Genomic DNA, 25611 nt, shown 5'->3' with positions numbered 1-25611 from the left:
GGCGGTGCAGAACTTGGGAAGCAGCGGTGATGGCTCAAGTGCGTGGGTTGCTGCCACCCATGTGGAAGACCTGGATTGAGCTCCTGGCTCCTGGCTCCAGCCTGGTTGTAGGCATTTAAGGAGGGAACTAGCAGACGAGAGCTCTTAGTTTCTCAAATGAATACAGATTTTTAAAAATTTTTTAGGTAATAGCTTTGCTAATAGATGAATTTCTGGATTGACACCATATCCTTCTATATAAGAACAAAGGAAATGAGCTTCTTATTAATCTCTGAAATCTCCCTTCATTCACAGCTGGGCGGGGAAGGGAGCAGTGTGAGCCCCACTTTCTGAAGGGGACCCCAACCTCTGCTCCTCCCTGCCTTCTTCCTACTTGTACTTCATGCAGGATGGTGTGTTGCAGACAGAAAGTTCTTGATGCAAACAGCCTACCAGCAAGTCTCCCTTCCCAGAAAAGGGTGCGTCCTGTGTCTGCACAGGCCCCGTCGGCGCCGACCCACAAGCATCCGTGTGGTCCTTGCCTGTGGCACAGAGCCTCCACTGCGGCCACCCTGGGACCCTGGGACACAGCTGGGAGGGGCCTGCTCTGTCCTCACGCTCTGGCCCTCCGGCACCAAAGGGACAGCTCCCTGGCACAGGACCAAGTCGTCTCACAGGCCTCATGCCCCAGCAAGCCTGCTCCTCCCATCCGTCACCCAAGGCAGAGATGGGGGCATCTTGAGCTCCTGCTTCTCCCGTGCGCTCCGTTTTCATCATCACAAAATCCCAGCGGTCCACCTCTGAAACTCTCTCCAGCCCACTCTTCCAACCCAGGCTCATGGCCGCTCTCCTGTCCAAGTGCTGGAGCTCCCAGGTGCCACGGACCAGCCACCCGCGCTGTGCTTCTTCTGAGCACGCTCCGTGCTGCAGCAGGGAGCACCGGGCCAGCTTTTGAAGCTGCCAATCTGCTTTGTCCCTCTCAGCCCAACACAGCCTGTGGGGTCTCCGCCCTCAGGGACAGGCCTCGACTCCTGCGGACCTCATAGGGCCCCTTCACTCCAGACGGGCTCTCGCGCACCTCATCTCATAACCCTGGCCTTGCTTTGCTCCAGAGAAGGCTTCCCCCCTCCTCAGTGTTTTGCAGGGGCATCTCCTGCCCAGGCCTCCTTACTTGAGTAATATCTGCAGATCCCTGATTGCAGTGTAGTCACCCCTTCCTCCAGGAAGCCTTCCCTGCCTGTCCCCAACCCCAAGCCTGGGACCCCCCAGCTCCCTAACTGTCCCCCATCCTAGCACTGTCTGTGTCTCTGTATGGTACAGGCTGATGTGCCTGCTTGTCTCTCAAGCGATCACAGGTCCTGAAGGGGCAGGCAGGCTGTGCCCAGGTTTCTGTGGTCTGCCCGGCCCTGGGAGGCACTGGTGTCCACCTGGTGTGAGCTGGCGCCTTGTGGGCAAAGCCTGCAAACCATCACTTTTTTCTGGCCTACCTTGAGTTGGGGGCTATTTCCTAAACTGGGTGGATCCCTTGTCCAGTGTCTGCTGGCACAGCCTGCAGCTTGGGGGCCCAGTGTCCCTCGCTTAAATGCCAACATGCCCGGACACGGTGCTCCAGCAGGGTGCCTGCACGGCTGCCCTCTGCCCAGCCCCTGGACGAAGCGCGAGAGGAGGCAGGTGGCCCGAGAGCCACAAAAGGCTGGTTCCGATCAGCAGCAGCTCTTCCGGGCCTTCCTGGCTCAGCAGGAAGCCATAGTCTGCCAGCAGTCCCCAGCCTCTGCTGGGCTGGCCCACTTGACCTCTGCCCCTTAATGACAATGGGACCCTTTGTCTTCCCTGTCCCTGCTCTCACCAGCTCAGGGGGGCTTCCTGGGAGGAGCCTTGGGAGCTGCTCCCGCTGTGTGGTGAGGACAGCAGGCAGGGCCTGACCCGTCTAGCAATGGTCACTCCCATAGGCCGCAGTTGGAGGAGGCTGGGCCTGGTCCACAAAATCTCTCCTAGCACCAGTGTAGGTACCCACAGGGAGAACTCTCGGCTCTGCTGAAGGCAAAGCTCCTTTTTAAAGAGGAAGACTCCCAGGATGGAAGGCAGTGTTGGGGCAAAAATGCAGGTTTTGGGCACTGTGGCACAGTGAGCCAAGCCTGCCTGCAATGCCAGAGAGAGAGAGAGAGCGCTCTTTGGGCAAGTCACTCGACCTCTCTGTGCCTGTTTCCCGGGGAGGGTTAAGTGGCGTCGCGCCTGCCGTGGCATGAGCGCCAAGCGAGAGTCCTCAGCGTTGTGTGGTCCGAGCCTGGAAGGAAACCTCACTGAGAAACTGCGTCTCCTCTGCCCAGGCCTGCCTGGCCCAGTACATCTTGCTGCCCCTCCTTCCTTCCCTGGACCCTGGGCTCCCTGGACTGGCTCCACCTCTGGGCTCCCGGCACTCTGCAGCAACCTGGTCTCTCTTCCCTCTCTCCAGCCCATGGGTGGGTAGAAGAGATTCCTTCATCCCCTGGCTGTCTCTTGATGACATGGGCCCTGGCAACTGGTTTCATCCTCCCACCGGGCTAGCCTAGGTCTACCAGGGGCTAGCCTTGTGCTCCCCACCCCTCACTGTGTGTGACAGGTCAGGGCCAGTGCAGCAGAACATGGAGCCTGCAGCCTGCTGCTGTTGTGGACACTGGAGTGCCAGGGTGCCTGGGTTCTAATCCTGCTGCAGCCTGTATGCATGGGACCCTGGCCAAGTCGCATCCTCCCTCTGGGCCTCGGTTTCCCCTTCTGTGAGGAACCATTGCGGGGTCCCTTCCCCTGACACTGGCAATCTGATTTGTGTTCCCGGGTATGTTCCTCCCTGTGGTTGCCGCAGGCCCAGCCAGCTTCATCACTGACACCCTTGTCAGCCTCACTGATTCTCCCGTGCTCCCTCCCTGATTTCCACAGGGACCCAGGAGTGAGCCTTTGAGGGTGGCGAGCTGTGGGTTGGGCCTCTGCTGAGCCCCAGAGTGGGTGCCTGAGTTTCCTGGCTCCAGACTAGGCCCTTCAGCACCCCCACCCCACCCAGGCTGTAATTTGGGTGTATTTAGTCAGGCCACTGCCTTTAACATTAGCAGCCCCAGGCCGGGCAGGCTGACCACAGCACATACAGTGGCCACCATACCCAGAGGCCCAGCCGGACCTCCGTCTCCCTGGTTCCTCCATGACCCCCTTTCATCAACCCACCCATCCCCCACCACACCCCAAGAAGAGCAACAGCAACTTACCGGGGGGCCTCGGGGGCCGATGATGGACATGCCAGCGTCCCCAGGGGCACCCTGTGAGACAGAGAGGAGGGAAGTGGGAGGAGGGATTGTGGAGGTGGGGAGGGGGGAGACAGTGAAGTAGGAGCCTACAGGTGCGGCAGGTGTGACCCCAGGAAGGACATAAAAGCCTCAGGGAGGGAGGGGCATTCGGGAGGGGTAAGAAGGGTGGCAAGGCCAGCAGGGATGAAGGGAGAAGAGAGGCCAGCAAGAACATGAGACATGGGGTCCAGAAGAAAGGGAGGGCCCAGTTCATGTCAGCAGGGTACAGGCTCCACGGAGTGACAGGAGGAGGGAGGCCAGGGATGGGAGGCTCAGCCATGGCTGCCCAGGTCTCAGCCGGGCCTCACCCCCATGGGCCTGAGCAGGATGCTTCCAACCTCACTGGGCCCGACCCAAGTTTCAAAGCCCACAGGGCCTTCTTCCCCATCCCTAAATACCCATCAGGATGCACCCCTGCAACTGGAACACAGTGACCTGCTCTGAACGGAAGGCGGGGATTGCAAAAACAGAGGGCGGGGATACAACACGCTCGCATGCAGGGTGAACTGCTGAGTTTCCTGGTCCTGGTTTGAGGACGATGCTGGGCAGGGATTAACACTGGAGCAGGAGCATTTTCAGCCCCAAGAAGTTGGTGGGTGCTGCTGGGTTAGGAGCTCAGCGCCATCAGGGATGAGTGTCTATGCCAGTTGGAGAAACTGTGTGTGTGCGCGCAATGGACTGTGCATGAATGTGTGTGTGCACATGGGCTGCACATGTGTGTACGTGCATGTGTGTGTGTGTGGGCAGCGATGTCTGCACGCACGTGTACAGGGCATGTGCACATGTGTACATGTGTGTATGTACATGGGCTTGTTCCTTTTGGGGGTCAAGGGCCCCAGCCTTGGAGTCAGACACACATGTTCCCTCTCCAGCTCTGCCACTCTCTAGCTGAGCCACCCTGGGCACGTGACTTGGCCTCACGTCAAGCTTCCCTGGAAAGGCTGTGTCCGAGTCAACTGGGAATACAGAGGCAAAACACTTAGAATTCAGCCTGACGCGCTTCCACTTTAATATGTGGTAGCTGCGATGACCACGGCTGCCATGTGGTTATCTGGGAGACGAGAGACTCGATTGTAGAAATGCCATGAGACAAGCAAGGAAGGACAGGGCTGGGCACGAGGAGGTCCGGCTTCCAGCTCTGGTCCTTCCTCATCTATAACAAGCTGGCCACACGTGTCGCACTCAGGCCTCCTGGACTTCTGGCTTCCTAAGGGGATCGGGTCTGTAACCTTTGGGCTTCCCCTGGGCGTTTCCCAGCTACACAGAACAGCCCCAGGCTGCTCTCCTGGTCTGGGGGCCAGGATGGGAGCCGAGATGAGGCCATGATCAGCCCCAGCAGGGCAGGGGAGGCTCTCACCGGGTGGAATGGAAGCTTTTAGGGAACTGACCCACAAAGGCTGCTGGGGCCCGCCTGGTGGGAGGGCTGATGAGGGGGTGCCTCTGAAAGCCCCCCTCCCCGTCCCCTGGAGTCCTCTGGCAGAAAGGGGGGCAGAGAGGAGGGTGGGAGGGCAAGGGCAGAGGGGGACTCACCTTCTCGCCTGGTTGGCCCTTGACCCCCTGGGGCAGCCATGAGCAACGCGGGTGCGGGTGCAAGGGGGAGGGAGAGAAAAAGGAGAAGAGTGAGAGCGAGGCACCCCCACAGGAATCTGTGCTGACGGCACAGGGACCAAACAGAAGAGATCCCCGTGAAACAAGAAACACAGCAGGATACAGATGCTGGCACACCACAGGTCCCATCGGCGTGCAGGAGGCTGTGGCTGCTCCTCATGACAGAGAGAAAAACAGAAGGGATGTGTGTGTGTGGGGGGGGGGGGGCGAGAGGGAGAGAGCCTACCTAGGACAGGAAGTGTGTCTAAGCCAGGGCCCACCGGCCGAGTCCACCTGGGTGGAGGGCAGGGCTGGGGAGACTCGGGGGCTGTGATGTGATGGGGGCTGAGGCTTGGACAGCTGGGCACCAAGTACAAAGCTCTGCCAAGCCAGACAAACCCAGAGCTGTTGAGGCTGGTCCCGAGGTGGAGGGAGGAACTGGGGGCCGTGAATGGACAGAAGGCAGGACACACCCTCTGTGAGGATGGAGGATGGGTCAGCCATGCAGAGGCCGCTGGGTAGTCCCCCAGGACCCCTCCTAACCACAGCAAACTGCTAGACCAACAACCCCAATCCACTCTGCTCCAGACAGGCCAGTGGCGCCCCCTCTGGTGGAGCAGGGAAGTGACCCAGGCATCTCACACTCAGGGGCTCAGGCCAGGGTCCCTACTGGGCAGCCAAATGGGCCCACTGCCGCATGTAAAATAGCAGCAGCAGGAGAGCCCAAAGTGACTGGAAGATAGCCTTGCCTGAAAGGAAGTGGGCCACCCTCTGTGGGCCACGGGGCACTTCCTGGGGCTCCAGCGGGCAGGCAGGAGGGGCAGGCACCCTGCAGGCTCCCTGCAGCCCAGCGGCTGCCCTCAGAGCATCCTGGTGCTAACTGATCAGCAGCAAGGATTCTGTCCCCCAGTCAGCTTGGGTACAAAACCCAACTCTAGCCCCTACGTCGTAAGCTGTCTTAATCTTCCATCCACAAAACAGGGCTGTGCTGGGGACCACGCCCGGCTAGAACCTGCACACAGTCCCTGAGAGGATGGCTGTATGATGGTCCCTGCTCTGTACAGGTCCCAGCCACTGCTCCGGTGGACTCAGGCCCTGGAGCTGGACAACGGAAGCAGTGAGAGGGTCGGGCAGCAACTACACGTGCTCTGGTCCGGGAAGGAGTGAGAGGGCGTCCTGTGGGGTGGCTTAGAGCCGCCAGCCTCCATTCTTTGGCAGACAGGCTCTGGGTGGCCCTGGGGAGCTCAGAGGTCTGTAACATGGAGCCTTTGGCCTAAGGGCTGAGGGGTCACAGGGCTCTGGGGCTTTATCCTAAGATCAGTCCTCGCTTAGAGCTGTGATGTCCACAGGCACGGGCTGGGTGGGGGAAGCACTGCCAGGGCCAAGTGCTGTCTGGGTTAAAGTACCGGCTCAGCCACTTCCTGGCTGTGTGACCTTGGGAAAGATGTTTCTCTTCTGAGCCTCACTTTTCTCATCTGGAAAATAGGTGGGCGCCGCGCCTCCCTGTGCTGTGTGAGGATCTTAGCACGAAGCCCAGCATGCGGTTAGCATTTGCAAGTGTTAGCTCTCACTGGTGCCTCTTCTCAACCTCTCAGCACACCAGGCCGGCAAATTCACACCAGGCCGGCAAATTCACACCAGGCTGCCTGAGGGGAAGACATGGGGTGGTCAGGGGCCTGGGGAGCCTGGGGGAGGTAGGAACTGATGGCTGCTGGGATGATGCAAGCCAGATGGACAGTGCAGGCCTGGCCATGCCTGAGACCGGGATGGGTAGCGGTGGGGCTAGCTGTGGCCATCACTGCCCTAGGCCACCCCACTCTAGCCCTTGGGAGACCGTCATCACAAAGCCCCCAGAAAAAACAGGTGCCTCTGAAGCTTCCGGAAGTCACTCTCCAAACAGCCCCCCCACCCCCGTCTCTATCTTTCAGTGGGAGGGAGGAGATGGCTCAGCTCCCCTAGGGAGGCTTTGGAGGCCCAATGGGGTCCCAAGACCAGCTGCGCCATCTTCTAGTGCGTCTCTGTCCACCCAAGATGCCCACTTCAGTGAGGGAGGCTGGGCCGCCTGCCGTGGGGTGCAGCGGCAGTCATTTTGATGTCGGGACCCAGGCCCCAGCCCATCACCATCTTTGCCGATGGCAAAGAGCTTTGTTCATGCAACGTTGCTGGGTTTTTCCTTTGCTGTGGCACCGCTAGAGAGTGCAGCAGCCCCTACTCAACTGGGGGCTGGGGTGGGGGAGGGTGTGGCCCAAGACGTGCCGTGGATACCTGCACTTCAGCTGAGACCAAACTCTACCTGTGCTAGGTTCTTCCCACACAGACGTACCTAGGATGAAGTTCAACTGATACATTAGGCCCAGTGAGACATTAATGGCAGGACTAATAATACAATAGCACAATTATAATGATGCACTGTAAGGAACGCTATGGGAATGTCCACTCTCTAACTATCTCCCTGTACAGGTAATGTCTGGGTCAGGGTTGTCCACAGGTCAGTGAAACCATAGACTCAGGGACTACTGGGAAGCTGTCGGGCAAGCTCAAAAGGATTCGGCTAAAAATGCTTCCCCGTCCCCCCAACCCTGAAGCAGCCTGGGGCTTGGGAAGGGAGTGGGCCGGCCCTGCCCCTGTTCAGGGCTGTGGCAGGCAGCACCTGGCCGTGGCGTGCAGGACGGGCCAGCGTGGAGAAGCAAGCAGTGGCCACACGAGCAGGTACAAACAGGCCAACTCACCACACGTCCAGGCATCCCAAGGGCACCTTTCTCCCCCTGATGAAGGAGGCAGAAGCAGTGAGAAGTGGCCAGAGCAAGGCCAGAGGGTCCAGAGGGTCTTGGGAGCTGGCCGTGCACCCGAGTTTGGGCACAGCCAGCCTGCTCTGCAAGGGGCCGCTGGGGCAACTTCCGGGTAATGCCCAAATGTCCTATGGATGGATTTCCCCTGTGGCCATCACGGACTGTCCAGCAAATGGCCATCCCTATGGCTACTGGCACTCAGGCCTGGGGTGTGCACAGAGCACAAGGTAGGCGTCTGGGCTCCAGCCTGAGCCTCAGTTTCCCTGAGTGTTTCCAAGGCCCTGTCCCCCTCTCCCCATAGACACCTTTTCCAGCCATGGCCGGGCTGTGCCTCACCCCCACCACACCTAACTTCAAGGCACAGAGCAAGGTGAGTGGCAGCTCCCATGTGGCAGACAGGCAGATGGATCACTTCCTGGGTCTGTCCCTGCCGGAGCTGGAGAGCAGCGCCCTCCCCACTCCTCCCTCCTCACAGCCGCCTCCAGCCGGCCAGGGAGCACCACGCGCCGTGTGCACTCTGCTGCATCACTGGCTCCAGAGGCCCGCAGGCAAGCTTTGTTTTGTAGCCAGGGTTACATCTTCTCACGCTGGACATCTGCTTATTAAGTTTTGTTCCTCCCTCTTTTGGTAGAAAACATTTTTTTGCAATCATTCGCATGCAGACATCATAAAATCTGGGGTGGGGCCTGGGAGAGGTGCAGGGAATGGGATGGGGTTTATGTGGTCCCTTAGGCAGAGAACTGGGCTCTGCGGTGAGAAACGTGGGAGTTCCTGGGGGCACTGCACCTGCCGGCCCCACAGAGGCACAAGGGAAACCTGTCTCGGGGAGCTGCCGAGAGGACCCTAGGAGATGACGCCTTGGAGGGGCTATGCCCAGGGCCTGGCACGTGGCAGGCGTGGGGGAAGCAGCCTCTGCCAGCGCTGGGCCCCGAACGGTCACTGCACACGGATGACATCAGCCTGCCTGAATGTCACACCTTTCCTATCCCACAACCAGCAGCTGGCGTCCACAAAGCTGTTCAGGGGTCACTCCCAGGACTCTTCAGCATCAACAGGACCAGTGACCCAGGGACCCAAGCTGGCTTCTGCCTGCTGTGAGCCCCAGGCCGTGCATGGAGTCGGCTGTGACATCCCCACAGTCCATCCACTCTTGGGCTTGTGAATGATATTTCAGGATGTGTGTTTCTGTTTCTTTTTCATTTCTTTGGAAAAGCTAATGTTCTTTGCAGTCCTGGCCATAAAAGTGCTTGGGTTAGGGACAGGCACCGCATGGCCAGAGACTGGAAAATATGCACAGGGCCCCTGCTCTGTGATTGCCCCCGGAATGCCTTTTAAAGGTGGGTGTTGTAAGAAAACACACACAGGCTGCCCACGGCCGCCTCGGTCATCTGACTGCTCCCCTCCTTGGATTTCATGGAACCTGGTTGCCCCAGACTCCTCCTTGCTGGGCGGGTGCCCATTTTCAAGGCTGAGCCCTCTCCCACATGCATTTCATTAAGACAGACAGAGACGGCCCAACTTCTAGAAGCTGTTGGAGCCGTCAAAGGGCTACAGAATAATTCACGTCTCAAAGGGTATGACTGGGTGAGAGGAATGCACTGAAAATTCTGGAATCTGAGGGAAGTAGCAAGGCAGCAGGTGCCAGCCCCGGGTCCCCCTCCATGCCCCACCTCTGCCCTCTGACTGGCTACAGCATCAAGCACCCACACAACCCTCATCCGGGACTTAGCTCCTCTCTGCCCCTGGTAAACTCCACGGAGCAACTGCCCATGGAGCCTTTGCACGTGGTTCTCAATATCGAGCACGACTTCAAGACACAGGAGGGTGGGTGCCAGCAGGTTTACAACCAAAGTGTTGTCAGTCTCATCTGAGTCTCAGTTTTCTCATCTACAGAATGGGTATAACACCTGTTGTACTGAGTTGTTGAGCAAATCAAATGTATAAGGAATGATTCGCCTAGTGCCAGGCACCTAGTAAAGTTTTATATTTATATTACTTCTACTTTTGTCCTAAAGTCCGCCCAAGATACCTTCTCTGGAATTTGGAAATGGTCAAGGGGGAAAACAAAGGCTTTGAGTCCACTCTTTTGCTGAGGCCATGGGAGAAGGTAGTCTGCAGTGAGCCAGGGGGTTGCCAGCCCCGCTGTCCCCCTCCCCAGCTTTACTGCCAGCACCGCAAGGGTCTGTGTGCTGTGAGCCACGTGCCTGGGCCCCGCACCTGCAGCTGCAGGCTGGAGTTGCCCCCCCCCCCCCAGGTCTCAGAGGGGGAGGAGCTGAGAGTGGGCTGCATTCTGAGCTACAGATTAGAGACTTAGAGACGCTTGGAGGGATGGTCTCATAGGTACCCCGTCCCCCACCCCAGTCAGTCCTCAGGCTGGGAAACAACACACAAGAGAGAGAGATGCAAAGGTGAGAAAAAAACGCAAATTACTTACCGGGAGTCCAGGCCTGCCAGCGGGACCCTGGAAGAAAGGGTGACAGAGCGACATTTACGTAGGTCAGGATTGTTACCGCACCCACCTGCTCAGTACTGCCCCCGCCAGCTGGGTGGCCCTGGTAAGTGACCTGTGCTAGGAGAGCCTCTGGTAGTTTATGAATAAAGGTGGGGGGGGGGCGGGGGGGTTTTGACCACTAAGCTTCCTTCCAGTTCTAGTGTTAAAGAAAGCCAGTTAGCATGGCTCTCCTCCCTGCCAGGTCCACGGACCAGACAAGAATGACGCCTCTTATGACTCAAACCTCACCCAGGCCTGTGATCTCGCCAGCGCGCCCTCCGAGTCCCTGCCTCGCCCAGTGCAAGATTCTGGCCCACTCGAGTGTGCTGGCGCTGTAGGAAAGGGCTGGGGGTGGGGAAAGTCAGGGTCTTCCCCGTCCACTACCCAGGGGAAGCCAGGTGCAGGGCTTCATCACACACTGGGACGTTCCTGCCCCCATCTGAGAGCACCGGTTTCCCCTGACCACAGTGTCTTTCTCAAATCCTTTATTTGTAACCCAGGGCTCCTGCTGAGCCTGGTTCTGGGCATTGACAGAACACTCCATGCAATGTGTCTGAAACTGGATTGGAAAGAGGACACGACTCAACAGAATCTGCTCCTAAGTCTAATAGTTCTTACCATCGCAATATCACAGGGGGTGCTCAGGGCCCAAGCCAAGCCCAAGACGGCTCTGGTACAGGGGCTGGTGGAGCAAGGGCCCTAACAGCTGCCTCCTGGGACATCATAGGGCCCCTTGCAAAATGGGAGGAGATCCCCAGGGAGAGCCTTAGGACCTGGGGTCCAGGGCGGTGGAGCCATCATGGTGAGTGGGACAGTGCCATCTGTCAGGGTCACAGGCGCTGGGGCCCATTTGTGCCCAATTCTTGGCTCTGCCATCTCTTATGTGGCTGTCTGAGCAAGTGGTGGTGGTGGTGGGGGGGCGCTCTGTGCCTCAGTTTCCCTAGTTTGACAGGGAGGACAATCGTGACTCATCTCCTAGCATTAGTCTAGCAAGTGCTAGAGCAGCACCAGGATTACTAAAGAGCCGAGGATGGCAGCGGAGATTCAGGAAGGTGGCCTCAGCATCTCATACGGCTCCTCGCCCACCAGGCACACTGTTCTTGGAGACCAAAGGCAGGACAGAGAGTGGGCCGCAGACTGTCTGCCAGGAGACAAGGCCTTCCCCTGCAGGGCTGCTGAAGCAAACTTACCGGCCCACTCTGCCCTGTAGCGTGAGCTTCCCAGGCAGGCTCCCGGAGGGCCTGGAGGAGTGCTGAGCTCAGGGCCGAGTCCACGCTCACACACGGATGCACGTGGGAGCGCAGTCGCCTGCCTGCCCAGCCCCAGCACCGCCCCCCCCCCCCACCTCCCCAGGACAGCCTAGGGGCCGTGCAGCCCTTCTGAAGGCACAGCCTCCGTGCTGAGCCCTGGTCCTTTTGCTCGCACCTCTCAGCCCAGCTACCTACACCAGGGAAGGAGCCCAGCTACAGGCTGCGGAAGGCCCTCCCCTCTGCGGGAGGGGAAGGGGCCGGGGTGGAGTTTCAGGCCCACACAGCTGCTCGCAGGAACAGAGGGGCCGTTTGCTCACTGCTCCCAGCGCCTTACGATGCCCCTTGAACCACTCTGACAAGGAGGTGCTACGGGGCCCGGTAACCACCCACGTGTCAGCTGCTTGCCTCCCTTGCCGCAGCCTGCCCCTTGCAAGAGCTCTGCCTCCCTCCTGCTCTGCCCACCAGAAAGCTGAGAGCCAAGTCCGCGGCTCTCGCGCAGGGGACGTCACGGCTGTGCTCAGCATCTCCCACCCCTGCTCTCCGTGCCCCAGACCCTCCCCCCGTTCCTTAGCGACATGCTGCTTGCAATGAGATGGGCTAGAAACAGGCAAAATCATAAACTGATAACAATTCAGAATAATAGTTTCCTCCTTAAAAAGCTCTTATAAGAACCTTTTGGGGTCATCTAGGGAAGCCCAAGGTGAACTGATACATACATATACATAATACATACAAATACATACATCCCTCCCGACATCACCTGAGGGAGATGCTGTCTGTCACTCTCCGTGGTACAGTTTAGGAAACTCAGGTACGGGCAGGTTAAGTCACTTGCCGAGGTCAGCCAGCTAGAAGTGGCCGTGCCAAGCTCGGGAAGCAGGCAATCTGGCCCCAGGGCCTGTGCTCACTGTCACTCCACTATTGGGCCATGTTGAAACCTAACAGGGCCTGGCACCAAGTACGTGCCAGCCAGTGTCTCAGCAAGGAGATCCAGCCGGGCCTGGCATCTGACACTGAATATTTCCTTGTATTGCTCTGCAGAAGGAGACATCCCTTCTCCCCTGGGTGGCCTGGTTTGGCCTCCCAGCTCCCAGGATTAAGAAATTCTCCTTTAAATGTAAGCCAGGGAAGGCCCATAGATGTCAGCTTGAGCACTGCTAGCTCTGGTGGATTGAGAGTGACTAATGGATTATGCGGAAAAACTTCCTAATTGATTAGCAATGTCTGCCATGGGCACCAGGAGCAGGGCAGTGCCGGCCACAAATCTGCTTCCACTTAAATGGTTCCTGCTGCAGCTTCAGTGCCTCCCCCAGGGTTTGTTGTCCAGGTGCTGGCCGGCCTTGTGCCAGCAAGAACCTGTGTCTGCACCGGAGGACAGAGCCAGCCCCCAGATACACGCAGAGGGCAGTGGACGGGACTCTGGCTGGCCCTGACCACAGGCCACTGGTATTCTCTGCAGGAAGCAGGGAGGATGGGGCTGAGGAGGTGATTCCCACCTTGGCCAGCTTCCTGTTCCCTCCTTCTCCTGCCTTGGGTTTCAGCCAGCACCGGGCCAAACTCCAGAGATCTCGGCTTTGGCCTCTGAACGTGGGGACCCCAGCTGGCCTCTCCCGTCCCCATGGCTCAGTTGGTGGCCAGGTGGATGAGACTGTGGGACTCAGTCCCTGTCCCCACTTTCCCCTTCCCTGCAGCCTGCTCAGGTGAGTGGCAGCGCCTCTCTGGCTGGGGACAGCCCAGGGGACAGGCCGGCAGAGCTCTCAGAAGGATCCTTGAGTCGGGCAAAGACCCAGAGCCACCACTGCTATGGTGAGCCCTGGGGACTGCGTGGAGGGGACCCCAGGGTTGGGTGGGGGACAAGCAGCCCCTCTCCGTTCCCAGCAGGTGGCTGTCAAAGTTCGTGTGGCAGTGTACTCTGGAAGACGGATGGCAGGAACTGAGCTGACATCCCCAGCTCACTACGATCCATCTCTCCGACAGGATTCTCCCTGTTCGGTCGGGAGGCCCTGAGGGTTCCTCGGCTGTGTGCAAGGGCCTGGCCAGGCGCACACGGGTCTGGTTCAAAGCTGGACAGGAGCAGAGAGCTATGGGCGTGGCTTCTCTGAAGAAGGGACCATGCCTGTGATTCCAGGGACCTTGGGAAAGATCTGATGCGGGCTGGGTCCTTTCAGCTCCGGTCCCCAGGGCCCCTGGGGCTTCTGTGGGGATATCAAATGCTGGCCGCAAGAGCGCGTGCTCCCCTCCTGGATGCCTTACTTAGGGGAGGCGGCTCCTTGAGCTCCTCTCAGGTTCTTTGGAAGCCACCCTGTGCTGGGAGTGACGCCAGGGAAGAACGGTGACCTGCAGCCTGGGATCTCCATGCTGTCCCCCAGTCTAACTGGCTGACGCCACTCTGCCCGATTGACAGCCACCTCCACCAGCACCTGCCCGAGTGACTTGGCTGCAATGGAGCCACCACGTCGGGGTGCAGACAACTGCCCCTGGAGCTGCCCCCTGACCTATTTTCCTGACAGGATGGAGGACTTTCAAGAAGTGGAGCCAAGGACAGGTGAACTCATACCTGTTCTGTCTCATACCCGGTTCCAGATGCTTCTTGTGGGGGGGGGGGGCATTTGCTAGGATAGCAAGGGGACAAGTCAGCCCTTCTGACTGTAACCTGGGGCCTGCTTTGTCCTGGGAGTGCTGAGTGGGTGGGATGCTCACAGCGGCCCCCTTCCCTGTGTGACTATCTGGAGCAGCCTGCACTGTCAGCACCCGACCCGTTACCCGCAGACGACACAGGCCTTCCAGATGCATGAGACCGGGCTGCGTCCTGAGTACTTACAGGAGGTCCTGAAAGAGAGAGGAGGGAGAGGGAGAGAGAGAGAGAATGCCGGAGTCAGTGTCACTGTGAGGGGAGTGGCGGAGAGAGCAGCAGCGTCCAAGAATTCTTCAGCGCAGGGGTTTGCATCTGGTCCTCGAAGTTTGTATTTTCCTGGCCCACTTTCACCAGCATAATCTCTTCCCCCTTTATTTCATCTCCATATTTTCAGGATTGGATGAGAAATCCAGAGCCTGCCGGAGACCCAGCCATGGTCCCCAGGCCTCAGCTTCTCACTGCACAAAACCTGCGCAAACCCATGCTCCAGGCTGCTGTGCACACATGGGCACAGGCACGAGCAAGGTCCAGAGATGAAGATGGTTCGCTGCCTCCCAGCCCCCACCTGCTTCTGACGGGACACAGTGGCTGGGAGAGCGGCGGAGGGAGGCCGATGTCTATCGGGCTGCCCTGGTTTCTGCCGGGCCGTGAATCAGGCCCTCTATCCCCCTGGGTCTGCTGCCCACGCCTGCTGGTCACCACGCCCGCCCTCCCACCTCCCCCAGGCCTCAGTAGCAGCGCTATCTCCTTACTGACAAGAGACAGAGAATTGCAAATTCAAGTGTTCTGAGGAAGAGGGAGACAGGGAGGGAGGACGGAGAAGCTCACGGAGAGAGGGAACCAGAAGTCCTCGCTGGGCCCCACGGTGCACCTGCCCAGGCCCTGGTGACCTGGCCACTGGACCTCAGCTGCTGCTTTTATGAGCGGCCAATAATGACTCCTTGGGTCTCCCTCGCAGCTTGCATTCCCCAAGCCACTGCCTTCACCCCTCCTTCACCTGCCTGCTTCTCCGTCCTGGTCCCCACCCAGGAGGCAACAGCCTGACTCCCGCTGGCCGCTGTCAAGTCAGCATGTGAAGGGGAACACAATGTTTTGAATTAAAAACAAGCAAACAAAAGTTGAGAGCTGCAGTGGCTGGGAGAGCATGCCCCAGGCGGGCCGACACTCAGGGTTCCAGACCTCAGAGCAGGAACACAGAAGGGGAGGGAGGCATCTGGGCTCGATTAAGCTGAGGGGCAGGGGAATGTCACCGAGAATCTGAAAATATCCCCCGAGTTCAGCCTGCCAGAGGGGCTGAGCCGGCCAGCTGTGGGGCGCAGCCTCAGCACGAGAAGCAGGCTGGTGACCACAGCAGCCTGTGGATGGAGCCGTCACATGGAGGGCAGAGGGCCTGAGTCAGGCTGGGCTCTGGGGCATCTCAGAGGACATAGGCTGCAGCTCGGGCAGCCTCGCTGCACAGGTATCGCCAGGTGTCATGGGGGAGCTGCGTGGGACTCAGCCCTCAGGGAATGCAGATGGCTGGGTTCCCTGGAGTGAGAGAGACTCTCGTGACGATGCCAAGGGTTTTTCCATCACTGTCACCACCACCACCACCACCATCACCAGTGCACACACCTCTGTGGTCATCGCTAGGTGCCTGACGTGATGCTAAGTGTTTGCCATTGCACAGCAGGTAGCGTCACCCCAGCTTACAGAGGAGAAAGGGTGAGTGACTCCTCCAAGGCCATGCAGCCAGGCGCTGGTACCCCAAGGCCATGTAGCCAGGGGCTGGTACCCCAAGGCCATGCAGCCAGGCACTGGTACCCCTTGGCCATGCAGCCAGGTGCTGGCAGAGCTCCTGGCCCCTTCTGCGCAGCGCCTCTCTGTGACTTTCACCCCCACCCCCACCCCCATACCTGCAGACGCAAGTCCTTTCCAAATTTCTGCCTAGGACACCTGTCCTGCCCTGCTCCCGTCTACACCCACCACCACCACCCTCCCTTATAGCTCCTTTGTCAATGCAAGGGAAATTGGCTTGGCCTGGCCCTTCCCAGCTGCCACAGTCCCATACTCTCAGGGACTTCAGAAATGGGACACGCCCTGGCTTGTCAGGAGACGGGGGTGGGGGGGTGGGGAGGGCTTACAAAATGACACTTCCTCCACCATGATCTCCACCCCTGCCCCTTGTCAGTACCCATCCTCATGGGGGCCCTGCCACACCTTTAGGCCCCTTGGGAAATGCAGCCTCTGTCCCACCCATGCCAGCCATTAGCAGACAAACATGTCTGCAGCAGGAGGGCCTTGGCTTCACCCAACGCTGGGTGCGGCGGGAGCCCCGTGGCTTTGTACAACCTGTGACTCAGTGTCACTGACGAAGCATGGGCCACTTTTAGTAACATGGTCACTGACTGACCCTTCACTGTGTGAAGGCACCAAAGGACACAGTCACCCCAAGGCACTGTCTGATCCCCATTGTACAGAGAGGCAGAGAGAGGCCCAGGGATGTCAGTGACCACCCAGGGTCACAGCACCAGTGGGACCTGAACCCAATCTCCTGCCTTCCTAACAAGCCACACCATCTATTGTGTAGCTGGTCCTGCTGGGGTGTGACCCACATGGCCACATCAGGAGCAAACACACCCTCCCCACCCACCCATGCACCTGCTGCCTGGCAGCAGGGAGAGTTGAGATGATGGTGCTGCAGTGCGGCCACCAGGAGAGGGGCTGGCTGCAGCAGCAGCAGCCACCGGGTGTGGGGACATCCTGCCCGAGCCTTCCTGTTGCTCCTCCCCATGGCCTGGCCCACTCCTCCAAACAGACAGGGACAGGAAGGGACCCTGCGAAGAATCCCGGGGTAGCGTTCTGGGTGGGCTCTTTCTTTGTACCATTATTTGGCTCAGTCGCTCATTCAAAAACCATTGAAGCAACGCCCACGAAGTGTCAGTCACTGCGCTGGAAAGACAAACGAGGCAGGCCGTTGCCCTCGGAGGAAGGAAGAGCTCATTCTGTAAGCACCTGCCAGCCCAAGCTCTGGGGACACGGAGACGAATAATTGATTTCCTGCTGAGAAGCCCACAGTCTCCTCCGTGAGAAAGCTGGAGAACTTCCAGAGAAGAGAACTGAAGCCAAAGTGAGGATCTGAGGGCGAGGGGAGAGGAGTCTGCCACGGGAGGATCCTCCCTTCCTTCGCAGCACGGGCTGAGCACCGCGCATGCGGCGGGCACGATGCTAAGCATGGCAATCGCGGGAGGCCGGGCTGTCATTCCCACTTCAGACATGCAGCCTGTGGCTTAGAGGAAGCAACCTGCCCCAGGGGACCTGCCTGATCCCAAGTAGCAAAGCTTGGTTTAAATTTTTTTTTCCCTTTTGAATTTTAGCTTTCAGGTTTTATTTCCATATGCTAGAGCCTGGATTTGAACCCAGGCTATCTGACATTGAAGCCTCTGCTCTCCAGGCTGGAGGACAGGAAAGTCCTGTGGGGTGGGGGCGGGCAGCCCTGTCCCCATGGGCTCAGCCCACCTCCCAGCCTCGGGGCCCAGCGCTGGTCCGGGGCAGGGGTGTAAAGAGCCACAGGTGCTCCCGACTCCACGTCATTTGAGCTGGTTCTAACCCTGCTTGATGGCTGGTGGCTGGGTCCTGGCAGCTGGGGTCCCAGCCCCACCTCCTGCTGCCTGGCTGCCTGGCTGCCTGCAGCTGGCCACCTGTCACTTGGCTCTGCCACGTGCCCGCCCCTGCACCCCGTCTTTGCCAGGACAGATGCTCTGTATCCCAGCTCCCCTTGGGCCTTGGGTGGCTACCAGGCCTGGCCACACTCTGCCTGCCAGAGCAGGGGTTCTCAACCGGGGGGCGATTTCGCACCCCCTTCCCCCAGGATACAGGGGTTGATGCCTGGAGGCATTTTTGATCATCATAACTATGAGGTCGCTACCAGTTTCCAGTGGGGACAGGCCATGGCTGCTGCGCCCCATGCAGGGCGCAGAGCCCCTTCAGCAAAGACTTAGATCTGCACTGAGGATCAGCGGCATGGGGGACGAGATGCCCTGCCCTAACAGGACACTACCCTCAGCTCTACCAGCTCCCACCTGCTCACTGCCGAAGCCCCGGCCACTCCTGACCTGTGCTCTGCCAACTTTTGGAATCCCGCTCTTCGATGGTTGGGCCTGCCCTCCCGCCCACCCAGGGCGTGGGTGTGTCCTTGTTTCTTCCTGTGTGAGCACGTGTTTCATTCAGGCTGCCCAGGGACCCAGGGAAGGAGCCACAGGGCTTCTGTCCCCACGCTGTAGATGGAAAAGCCAAGATGCAGAGGATTTAAGGTTTGTGTTCAAGGTCACAGAGCTCCTGGAATCCAGGTCTGCCTGATGCCACAGCAGGAACACGCCTGACTCATGAAGCACACGTGGAGAAATAAGAGGACAAGCTCAGGTTCAATGAGGGGGAAGGAGGACAGGCAAGGAGCCTCGTGATGGCTGGGCTGCGTGAGCTTCGAGGCAGTCTCATTCTATGAGACCGACATCGGACAACCAGCGAGCCCTCTCTCTTCCAGCCCCACAGCCAAAGCCTGACTCTAGGGGAGGGAGGGTTTCTGGGGCAGAACAGCTGGATTTGAAGCATGGGGAGTGTGTCTGACAAACTGTGCTTGGTGACTGACCAAGCACTTCCTCATATCATAGCTCACCACAACCCAACTCCCAATTTATGGATGAGAAAACTGAGGCTTGGAAAAGGGAACTAATTGCCTACGGCTGGTTAGCAAGTGATCCTGAATCTTAGTCCAGGGTGCTCTTCCCAGAACAGCCCACCACTGGTAGAGCTTGGGCAGGTGGCAGGAGGTTTTACGTCCCACACGTCTCTTCCTAACTTGGTGCCTTCACACTGGCCGTAGTGGGAGTATTCACACCCTAGAACCCGGCAGAAACTACAAAGCTCAGACCTGGACAAAGATGCTATCATTTAGCCACAAGACACTGCAGAACCTTTCCAACTCAGGTTGATGGAGGACACACACTCCCACACTCCCAACTCCTGGACTCATGGCAGACATCGCTAATCAATCACAGCTACTTTTTTCCTCAATGAGCCAGACAAGGCTTCACAAGTCTTTCCAACACAACCACCATCCATCAGCAGGAACTGGCACATGAGAGGGAATCTATTACTCATCTTGGAACTAGAGCCATCTGGGGGTGGGACACAGGGGAAGGAAGAGGGGGAGGCATGAGGGCCCTTCTCTGACTTATCAGGTGGGGCTGAGCTAGGTTTGGTGGGGGTGGAGCCAGCAAAGTCGGAGCTGGACAGGCTGGGTGCCCAGACACACCTCACAGCAGATGAGGCCCCAGCAACTGCAAGGCCGGCATAGAGGCTGGGAGGTGTGAGCAGGGAGGGTGCACAGCCAGCAAGATCCTCCAGCTCCGTTCATGTCCTGGGCCCAGGAGGCCCCCAGGTGGTCTCCATTGGTCCCAGAGCCACGGCCGTGCCGCTGCCACCCCTACAGCCACATGCAGACTCCATAGAGGTGGCCGTCCCGTTAGGAGGGCCCTTAGTCTAGCTCCAGGGGCTCCTTGGCAAACCCCCCTGCAGTCTGGAGGTCTCCCTGCTTCCTGTTTGTTTGCCTTATGCCCGGGCCAGGGCCTGGGGCGAGGCTCAGACACAGAGGGTGTGCCTGGTAGCAGGCTCCCCCAATCACTGCCCCAACAGCCATTCCCCCTTCCTCCATTTCAACAGATGCCTGATTTTGTCCAGCCTCTGCCCATTCTTCAGGGCACAACCCCAGACCTGGCAGCAGAGAGTGAGGGTCAAAGCCCAGGCAAAGAAGGCTCTAGGGAGGATTGGCTGGAACAGCCCAAGGGGGAAAGTGCACAGTGAGGACATGAGAGACAGGGGTCCCACTGCCGTCACTGCAGTTCTGACCACCCCAGATCCCCCATAAGACCCCCAAGGCCTTTGGAAATGGCCACAGGTGGGAAGGACCACATCAGCATGGGGGACCCATCTGTAGGGCCCTGCCCAGGGCATGAGAGTCAACACCCAGTCCCCAGCAGTTTGGACCTCAACTCACTCCAGGACCCCCATGTGTCCTTTGCAAACCACCCCCCCCCTCCAGCTGCAACCCTGGGAGAACGCAGAGAAGGAATGGCGAAGAAGGCTGAGGACGAAGCAGCCAGGGCTGGGATCCTGGGGGAGCTTTCTCAGCCTTTAGCAGAGGACAGGGCGTTGAGAGCAAAGCCGAGCACAGCTTTGGGAGGGGTAGGAAGCCGTTCCCCTGCACATGGGACCTGCGTCCCCTGCATGCCCCTTGTCCGTGGTTCCAAACTCTGCAGCTCCAGTTACCTGCAGGCAATCAAGGTCTGAAAATGCTAAGTGGAAAATTCCAGAAGTAAAGAATCCATCAGTTTCACATTAAGCACCACCGTGAGTCCTGTGGTTTTCTGCTCCGCCCGGCCGGTGCCTCTGCGCGGGCTATCCACGCTCTCTACGCTGCCTGCCCACCACTCACCCACGCCTGCCTTGATTGCCTGCCCCAGTACTGGGTGCTTGTGCTCCCAGAACCTCCATTCCACTTAATAATGGCCCCAAAGTGTGAGAGGAGCGATGTGAGCAATTCATTCCAGTCTCTTGCTAGAAATGTTGCGTTTTATTATTGTTCACCTCTTACTGTGCCTAATTTATGGGTTAAGCTTTCTCATAAGTATGTGTGTATGGGGAAAAAAAACCAATGTGTGCAGGTTCAGTACCACCCAAGGGTTCAGGCACCCACTGGGATGTACCCCCATGGGAGGTACCACAAACGCCTGCTCGAGACCAGCCGTGAGGGTACTGTGCCAGACGCTGCAGAAGTCAGATACTGCCCCAGCCCCAGGGGATTCCTTTCCAGCTCAGGAGATGCCCCCACCCCATCGGGTCCCCTCGCCCCCTGCAATTGCTCCCTAGAGCAGGGCCCATCTGCTGGGCACCCCACCTGCTGCTCCCAGCAGGCCTCTCGGACCGAGCCCGGGCACCCCATACTACTCTGGACCCCACACTGCTTGCTCTCAGTTCCAGTCCCTGACCCTGTCTTCTGTCCAGGCTACACCAGGGTTTGCTGGCCTGGAGTGGTGCTGACCCCTCTTGGGCCACCCACACTAGTCCCCACTCCTAAGCAGGCTTTTGCCTGGGGCGCAGTGTGGCTGGACTGGGCCCCTCCCGCTGACACCTGGTTTACCTCTGCTTGTTTGAACACAGAATCACGCTGGGAAGCAGGAGTGGGAGTCACTGCTGCATTTTCTGAGAGAGGCATTGAGTCTAGAGAGGGAAAGCACAGTCCTGAACCTTCGAGAAAACTCCCGGCAGTGTCTCCTCCTCCTCTGGCTTCAGCCCCCTGGGCAGCTGCCCTGCTGGGGACCTGGGCCAGTGGCCAGCGAGGGGTGAGGGGTCTTAACAAGACCCCCGACCGCCAGCCCCAGCCTTGGGCCCTGAGCCAGGGTCTGCTTCCTGCCATGAGGGTGTCACACGGTCCCCTTGGGAGGACAGGCCTCGGGCACCACACTCTGTCCCAGGGCTTCTTCCTGTCCCCGGATCCCGCCTCTGTACCCGCTGTTCCCAGGCAGGCGCTGTGCAGCAAGTTCAGACGTCAGCTGATGACCCTGCCAGGTCACTGCTGGAGCGGGGGGCGAGGGTCACACCCTGGGCAGGCCAGCACCAGACGGGTCACCCTCAGGGGCGCAGGAGAGACTGCAGCTTCGTGCTGTGTCTTTCCTGTCTTCAGAATCTACATGTGGGCTTGTCCTGCTGCTCGCTAACCTCCGACAGCCACCAAGCCCCTCCCATGCCACCCTGTTCACTCCTCACGGCCGTCCCACAAGACCCCCGCCCGGCGTATAACAGATGGAGACACTGAGGCACAGAGACGGCAAGCTGGCAGCCCATGGCCACACAGCTGGAACCTGGGTCTGCCCCAGCCCCAGCCCCAGGGCATGGATTGCAGGTTCAGCCCTGTTATTGCCCCATTTTGCAGATGGGGCTCTTGTGGCACAGAGAGTTAAGTAAGCTGCCCAAGGTCACACAAGCCAGCGTTTGGGATTGGCTGCACTCCTCTCGCCCTGTGTTTATTGCCTTAGCTGTGAAAGCAGGCCAAGCATCAACAGGCCCTGGGCCGTGGGAGACCGGGAGCTGCTGGGGGAGGTCGGGGAATCTCCTTTCAAGTGCCTCTGAGGACCCCCGCGGACCCCTGTCCTCTCTGGAGCCCCCCGGGGGCGGAGTGCTGGCTCCATGCTGACACCGCCCATCTAAGGAGGGCCCGTGCCCAGCACGTGCACACACAGCTTCAAGGCTTTGTTCTTCTTCCCTCACTTTGAAGTGGTGGAGCTGGGTTCCCGTCCAGAACCATGCACGAGAGCATGGGCTTTGGATCTAAACGGCCCCAGAGCCTGGCTGTGCTGCGCACTGGCTGTGTGCCTACGGGTGAGCTGCTTCAGCTCTCTGAATTCCAGCGCCCTCTGGAACAACAATATCTACTCTGATGGATTTGGAGGACACGAGAGAATTCAAAGTATTTTGGCCTTTCCCGGCTGGGAGCGAGCACTCGGTGAGCGACAGCTGACACCGCGGCTGTGACGTCAGGAGTCACGATGGCCAACCCCAGCAGCGGAGGGTGCTTCCCTCTGTCTGAACCGGAAGGAAGCCTAGGACTCAGGGTCTCTTCCGGGGCACCAGGCAACCGTCCTAATGCTTTGCAGCTATTACCAAATTTAACCCTTGCAAACCTTGTAAGACGGCACCAGTCACCCTCATTTTACACAGGGGAAACTGAGGCACAGCTGGTGACGGGCAGGCTGCTGTTCTAACCACACGGCTGCAGAGCCTCTGGGACGAGCCCGAGATCCTGGACACCAGGAAGAGCAGTCAGGGCTCAGGTGAGCTGAGATATGGTTGGACAAACAGTACATTTTCTGGCTTCCCTGGGCCCCGACCCTCCCGGGCTGGGGTCAGACCCGCGTGAGATCTTGGAGGTAGGTCTCGCTGGGGGAGACTGCAGGCCAGTGTTGCAGACCAAGACGAAGGCAGGATTGTTCTCAAGCTCAACAGTTTCCAGGCACCGCCTCCAGCACCGGGCAGAGGGGCAGTGGGCTCGGGGAAGGGGGAGAGGGTCTCTGTCATGTCGCCCCTTGTCCATCAATGGGAAATCAATCATGGCTGGGTTCGCCCATAGACCCTGCTAGCTTGGATCCCTTGTTTCCTTTTCGATAAGGATCTGAATCTCAGGTCTCTGAACTTGAACTTGTCACCCTTGACTAAATCTGGGAGAAGCAATAAGATCCTCCCACATGACCTGGCCATATCTTCCCAAGGGACGTGACTTCCTGTCCCCTCCCCCGTCACCTCCTCCCAGGTCCTTCCCAGGAAGTCAGCAATTATACAAGGCACACTCCCTTTTCTTCCACACCCAAAAGGCATGGAAAGATATGCAAAGGTTGCATTGGGCACACAGCAGCTCTATGCCACCTCCCCCAGGCAGTTGACTTTGGTTTGCCACAACCCCATGGTACCAAAATGTCCAATTGACTATCGTTCTTGTTTCTATGTGCAGATGTTAATTCTATGTTTTCTTACCTCGTCTTTTCTGTTAGACTGTAAGATCTATGATGGGCACAGTCACTAAATCTTCAGTTATTATTTCAAGAAGGAGTTGAGGGAAATTAGGTACTGCAAACTCCAGTTCTTACAAAGAGCCAGGTAGGTAGCAGAAATGAGTGGGACAGGTGTGGTGCAGTAGAGAGTGGTGGAGTCTGTGGCAAAGTGCTAAGGGCTTGCCTCTGCGCCTGAAGTGGACTTCCTGCCCCTCAGCTGCCACCAGTTACTGCCAAGTGGGGATGCAGACCCACCATTGCCAGAGCATGAAAATATTTAAGAAAAGCCAAAAATTAGTTATTTTATGCAAAACCTTCTTGTTTCTAAATGTTAGTACTCATTTAAGAACATCGAAAACCCTAAAAATCACTCTAAGAAGTGGGTGTTTAGCCTAGCACTTGGGATGCCTGTGTCCCACACTGGAGGGCCTGGGTTCAATTCCTGGCTCTGCTCCTGACTCCAGCTTCCGGCTGATGCAGATCCTGGGAGGCAGCGGTGGTGACTCAAGTCCCTGGATCCCTGCTGCCCATGTGGGAGACCTGAACTGAGGTCCCAGCTCCTGGCCTTGGCCCCCGCCCAGTGCTGGCCATTGCAGGCATTTGGGGAGGAAATCAGCATTTGGGAGCATGTTCTCTCTCTCTCTCTCTCTCTCTCTCTCTCTCTCTATCTGTGTCTCTCTCTGTCACTCTGTCCCTCTACCTCTCAAATTAAAAAAAAATCATTCTGCAAACCACACGAAGCCGTGAGGAAGCTGCACTTGGTGCTCACGCGGTGAATCCATGATGCACAGCCCCTGGGGGCCTCCAGGCCTGAAGTGTTCCAGGCCCACAGTGATGCTCGGTAGATCCTCATTGAATACATGAACGAGTCATCTGGGGAACAGAGTGGGAGGGGGCATTTGCTATCTTCTCATCCAAAGACCTATGGAGGAGCAAGGTCGTCCTGTGTTTGGACACGGAACTTGTGTTTGGGAGTCAGTGCTGACCAAGAGTGGAGCTGGCCGGTTAGGCCGCCTTCAAGTGTACCTGCCTGCCCCCTCCCACTGGGCAAGGGGCGCTCAGAGCTGTGGCCAAGCTACCCACGTGCCCCACGCCAGGATGTCAGGTGACTTAGAAGCTGGGGTTTCCCTCAGGCCCGGAGATAAAGCAGGGTTATGTGGAGCAGCCACAGAGAATACGGAACAGTTAGGGAGGTACCCAGTTGTGCCTGGGTAACTAGTTTTTTTTTTTTTTTAAAGAATCCTACATCAAATTAAAGAGTTAAAGATATATGCTGTAGTTAGTAATTGATAAGTGGCAACACTTGGCTACAATATGGAAGCTTTTAACTCTTTTTAAGATTTATCCATTCATTTGAAAGGCAGAGTTACAGAGAGGCAGAGGCAGAGAGAGAGAGAGAGTTCTTCCATCTTCTGGTTTACTCCCCCAAATGGCCACAATAGCTGGAGCTGAGTCAGGAACCAGGATCCAAAGCCAGGAACTTCTTTGGGTCTCCCACACGGGTGCAGGGGCCCAAGCACTTGGGCCATCCTCCACTGCTTTCCCAGGCCATAGCAGAGAGCTGGACAGGAACAGGAACAGCCAAGACTTGAACCAGCACCCATATGGGATGCCAGCACTGCAGGCAGCAGCCCCACCCACTACACCACAGTGCCGACCCCAATTTTAACTCCTAATACCATGATCAGGAAGGCATCATTTTTCATCTCTGTCCAATTAATCACCAAATTGAGGGATTATTTGCCCACAGGCCATGGTTAATTGTAATTGTAGGCTTGTGGGCCTGAAGAGGGACACAGCCTCGGGGCCTCCTGCCATGGCACCCACCCGAGTAGCACCACTGAACCCCTGGCCAGGACAATGGCACCAACGCGGGTAACGTCTACCGCGTGCCAGCCACAGCTGAGCGCTTTCTGGTCACTCCTTCTCGTCCTCACAGCTCACCTGTGAGTGTTCTGACCTACAGAAGAAATGCCAGGCTTCACAGA

At 58.2% G+C, this 25611-nt stretch overlaps 1 protein-coding gene across 5 annotated transcripts in view; it reads right to left on the bottom strand.

The window, feature by feature from the left end:
* Window positions 1–25611, bottom strand: part of COL13A1 (collagen type XIII alpha 1 chain) — a 141252-nt gene that overhangs the window by 69020 nt on the left and 46621 nt on the right. For 2 of the 5 annotated variants that reach the window (XM_062213971.1, XM_062213972.1), the window contains exon 4: window positions 10101–10127. The exons of 1 other annotated variant lie outside the window; for it this stretch is intronic. In XM_062213971.1, the coding sequence (XP_062069955.1) occupies window positions 10101–10127 (27 nt within the window). Of the gene's footprint in view, window positions 1–3212; window positions 3264–4820; window positions 4848–7606; window positions 7643–10100; window positions 10128–25611 lie in introns of all 5 variants that reach the window. 2 more of the 5 variants (XM_062213967.1, XM_062213969.1) reach the window with 2 other exon arrangements.

This window comes from Lepus europaeus, chromosome 17 (assembly GCF_033115175.1).
Source record: "Lepus europaeus isolate LE1 chromosome 17, mLepTim1.pri, whole genome shotgun sequence".
Lineage (NCBI taxonomy): Eukaryota > Metazoa > Chordata > Mammalia > Lagomorpha > Leporidae > Lepus > Lepus europaeus.
This window is presented reverse-complemented; position numbering and strand designations above follow the sequence as displayed.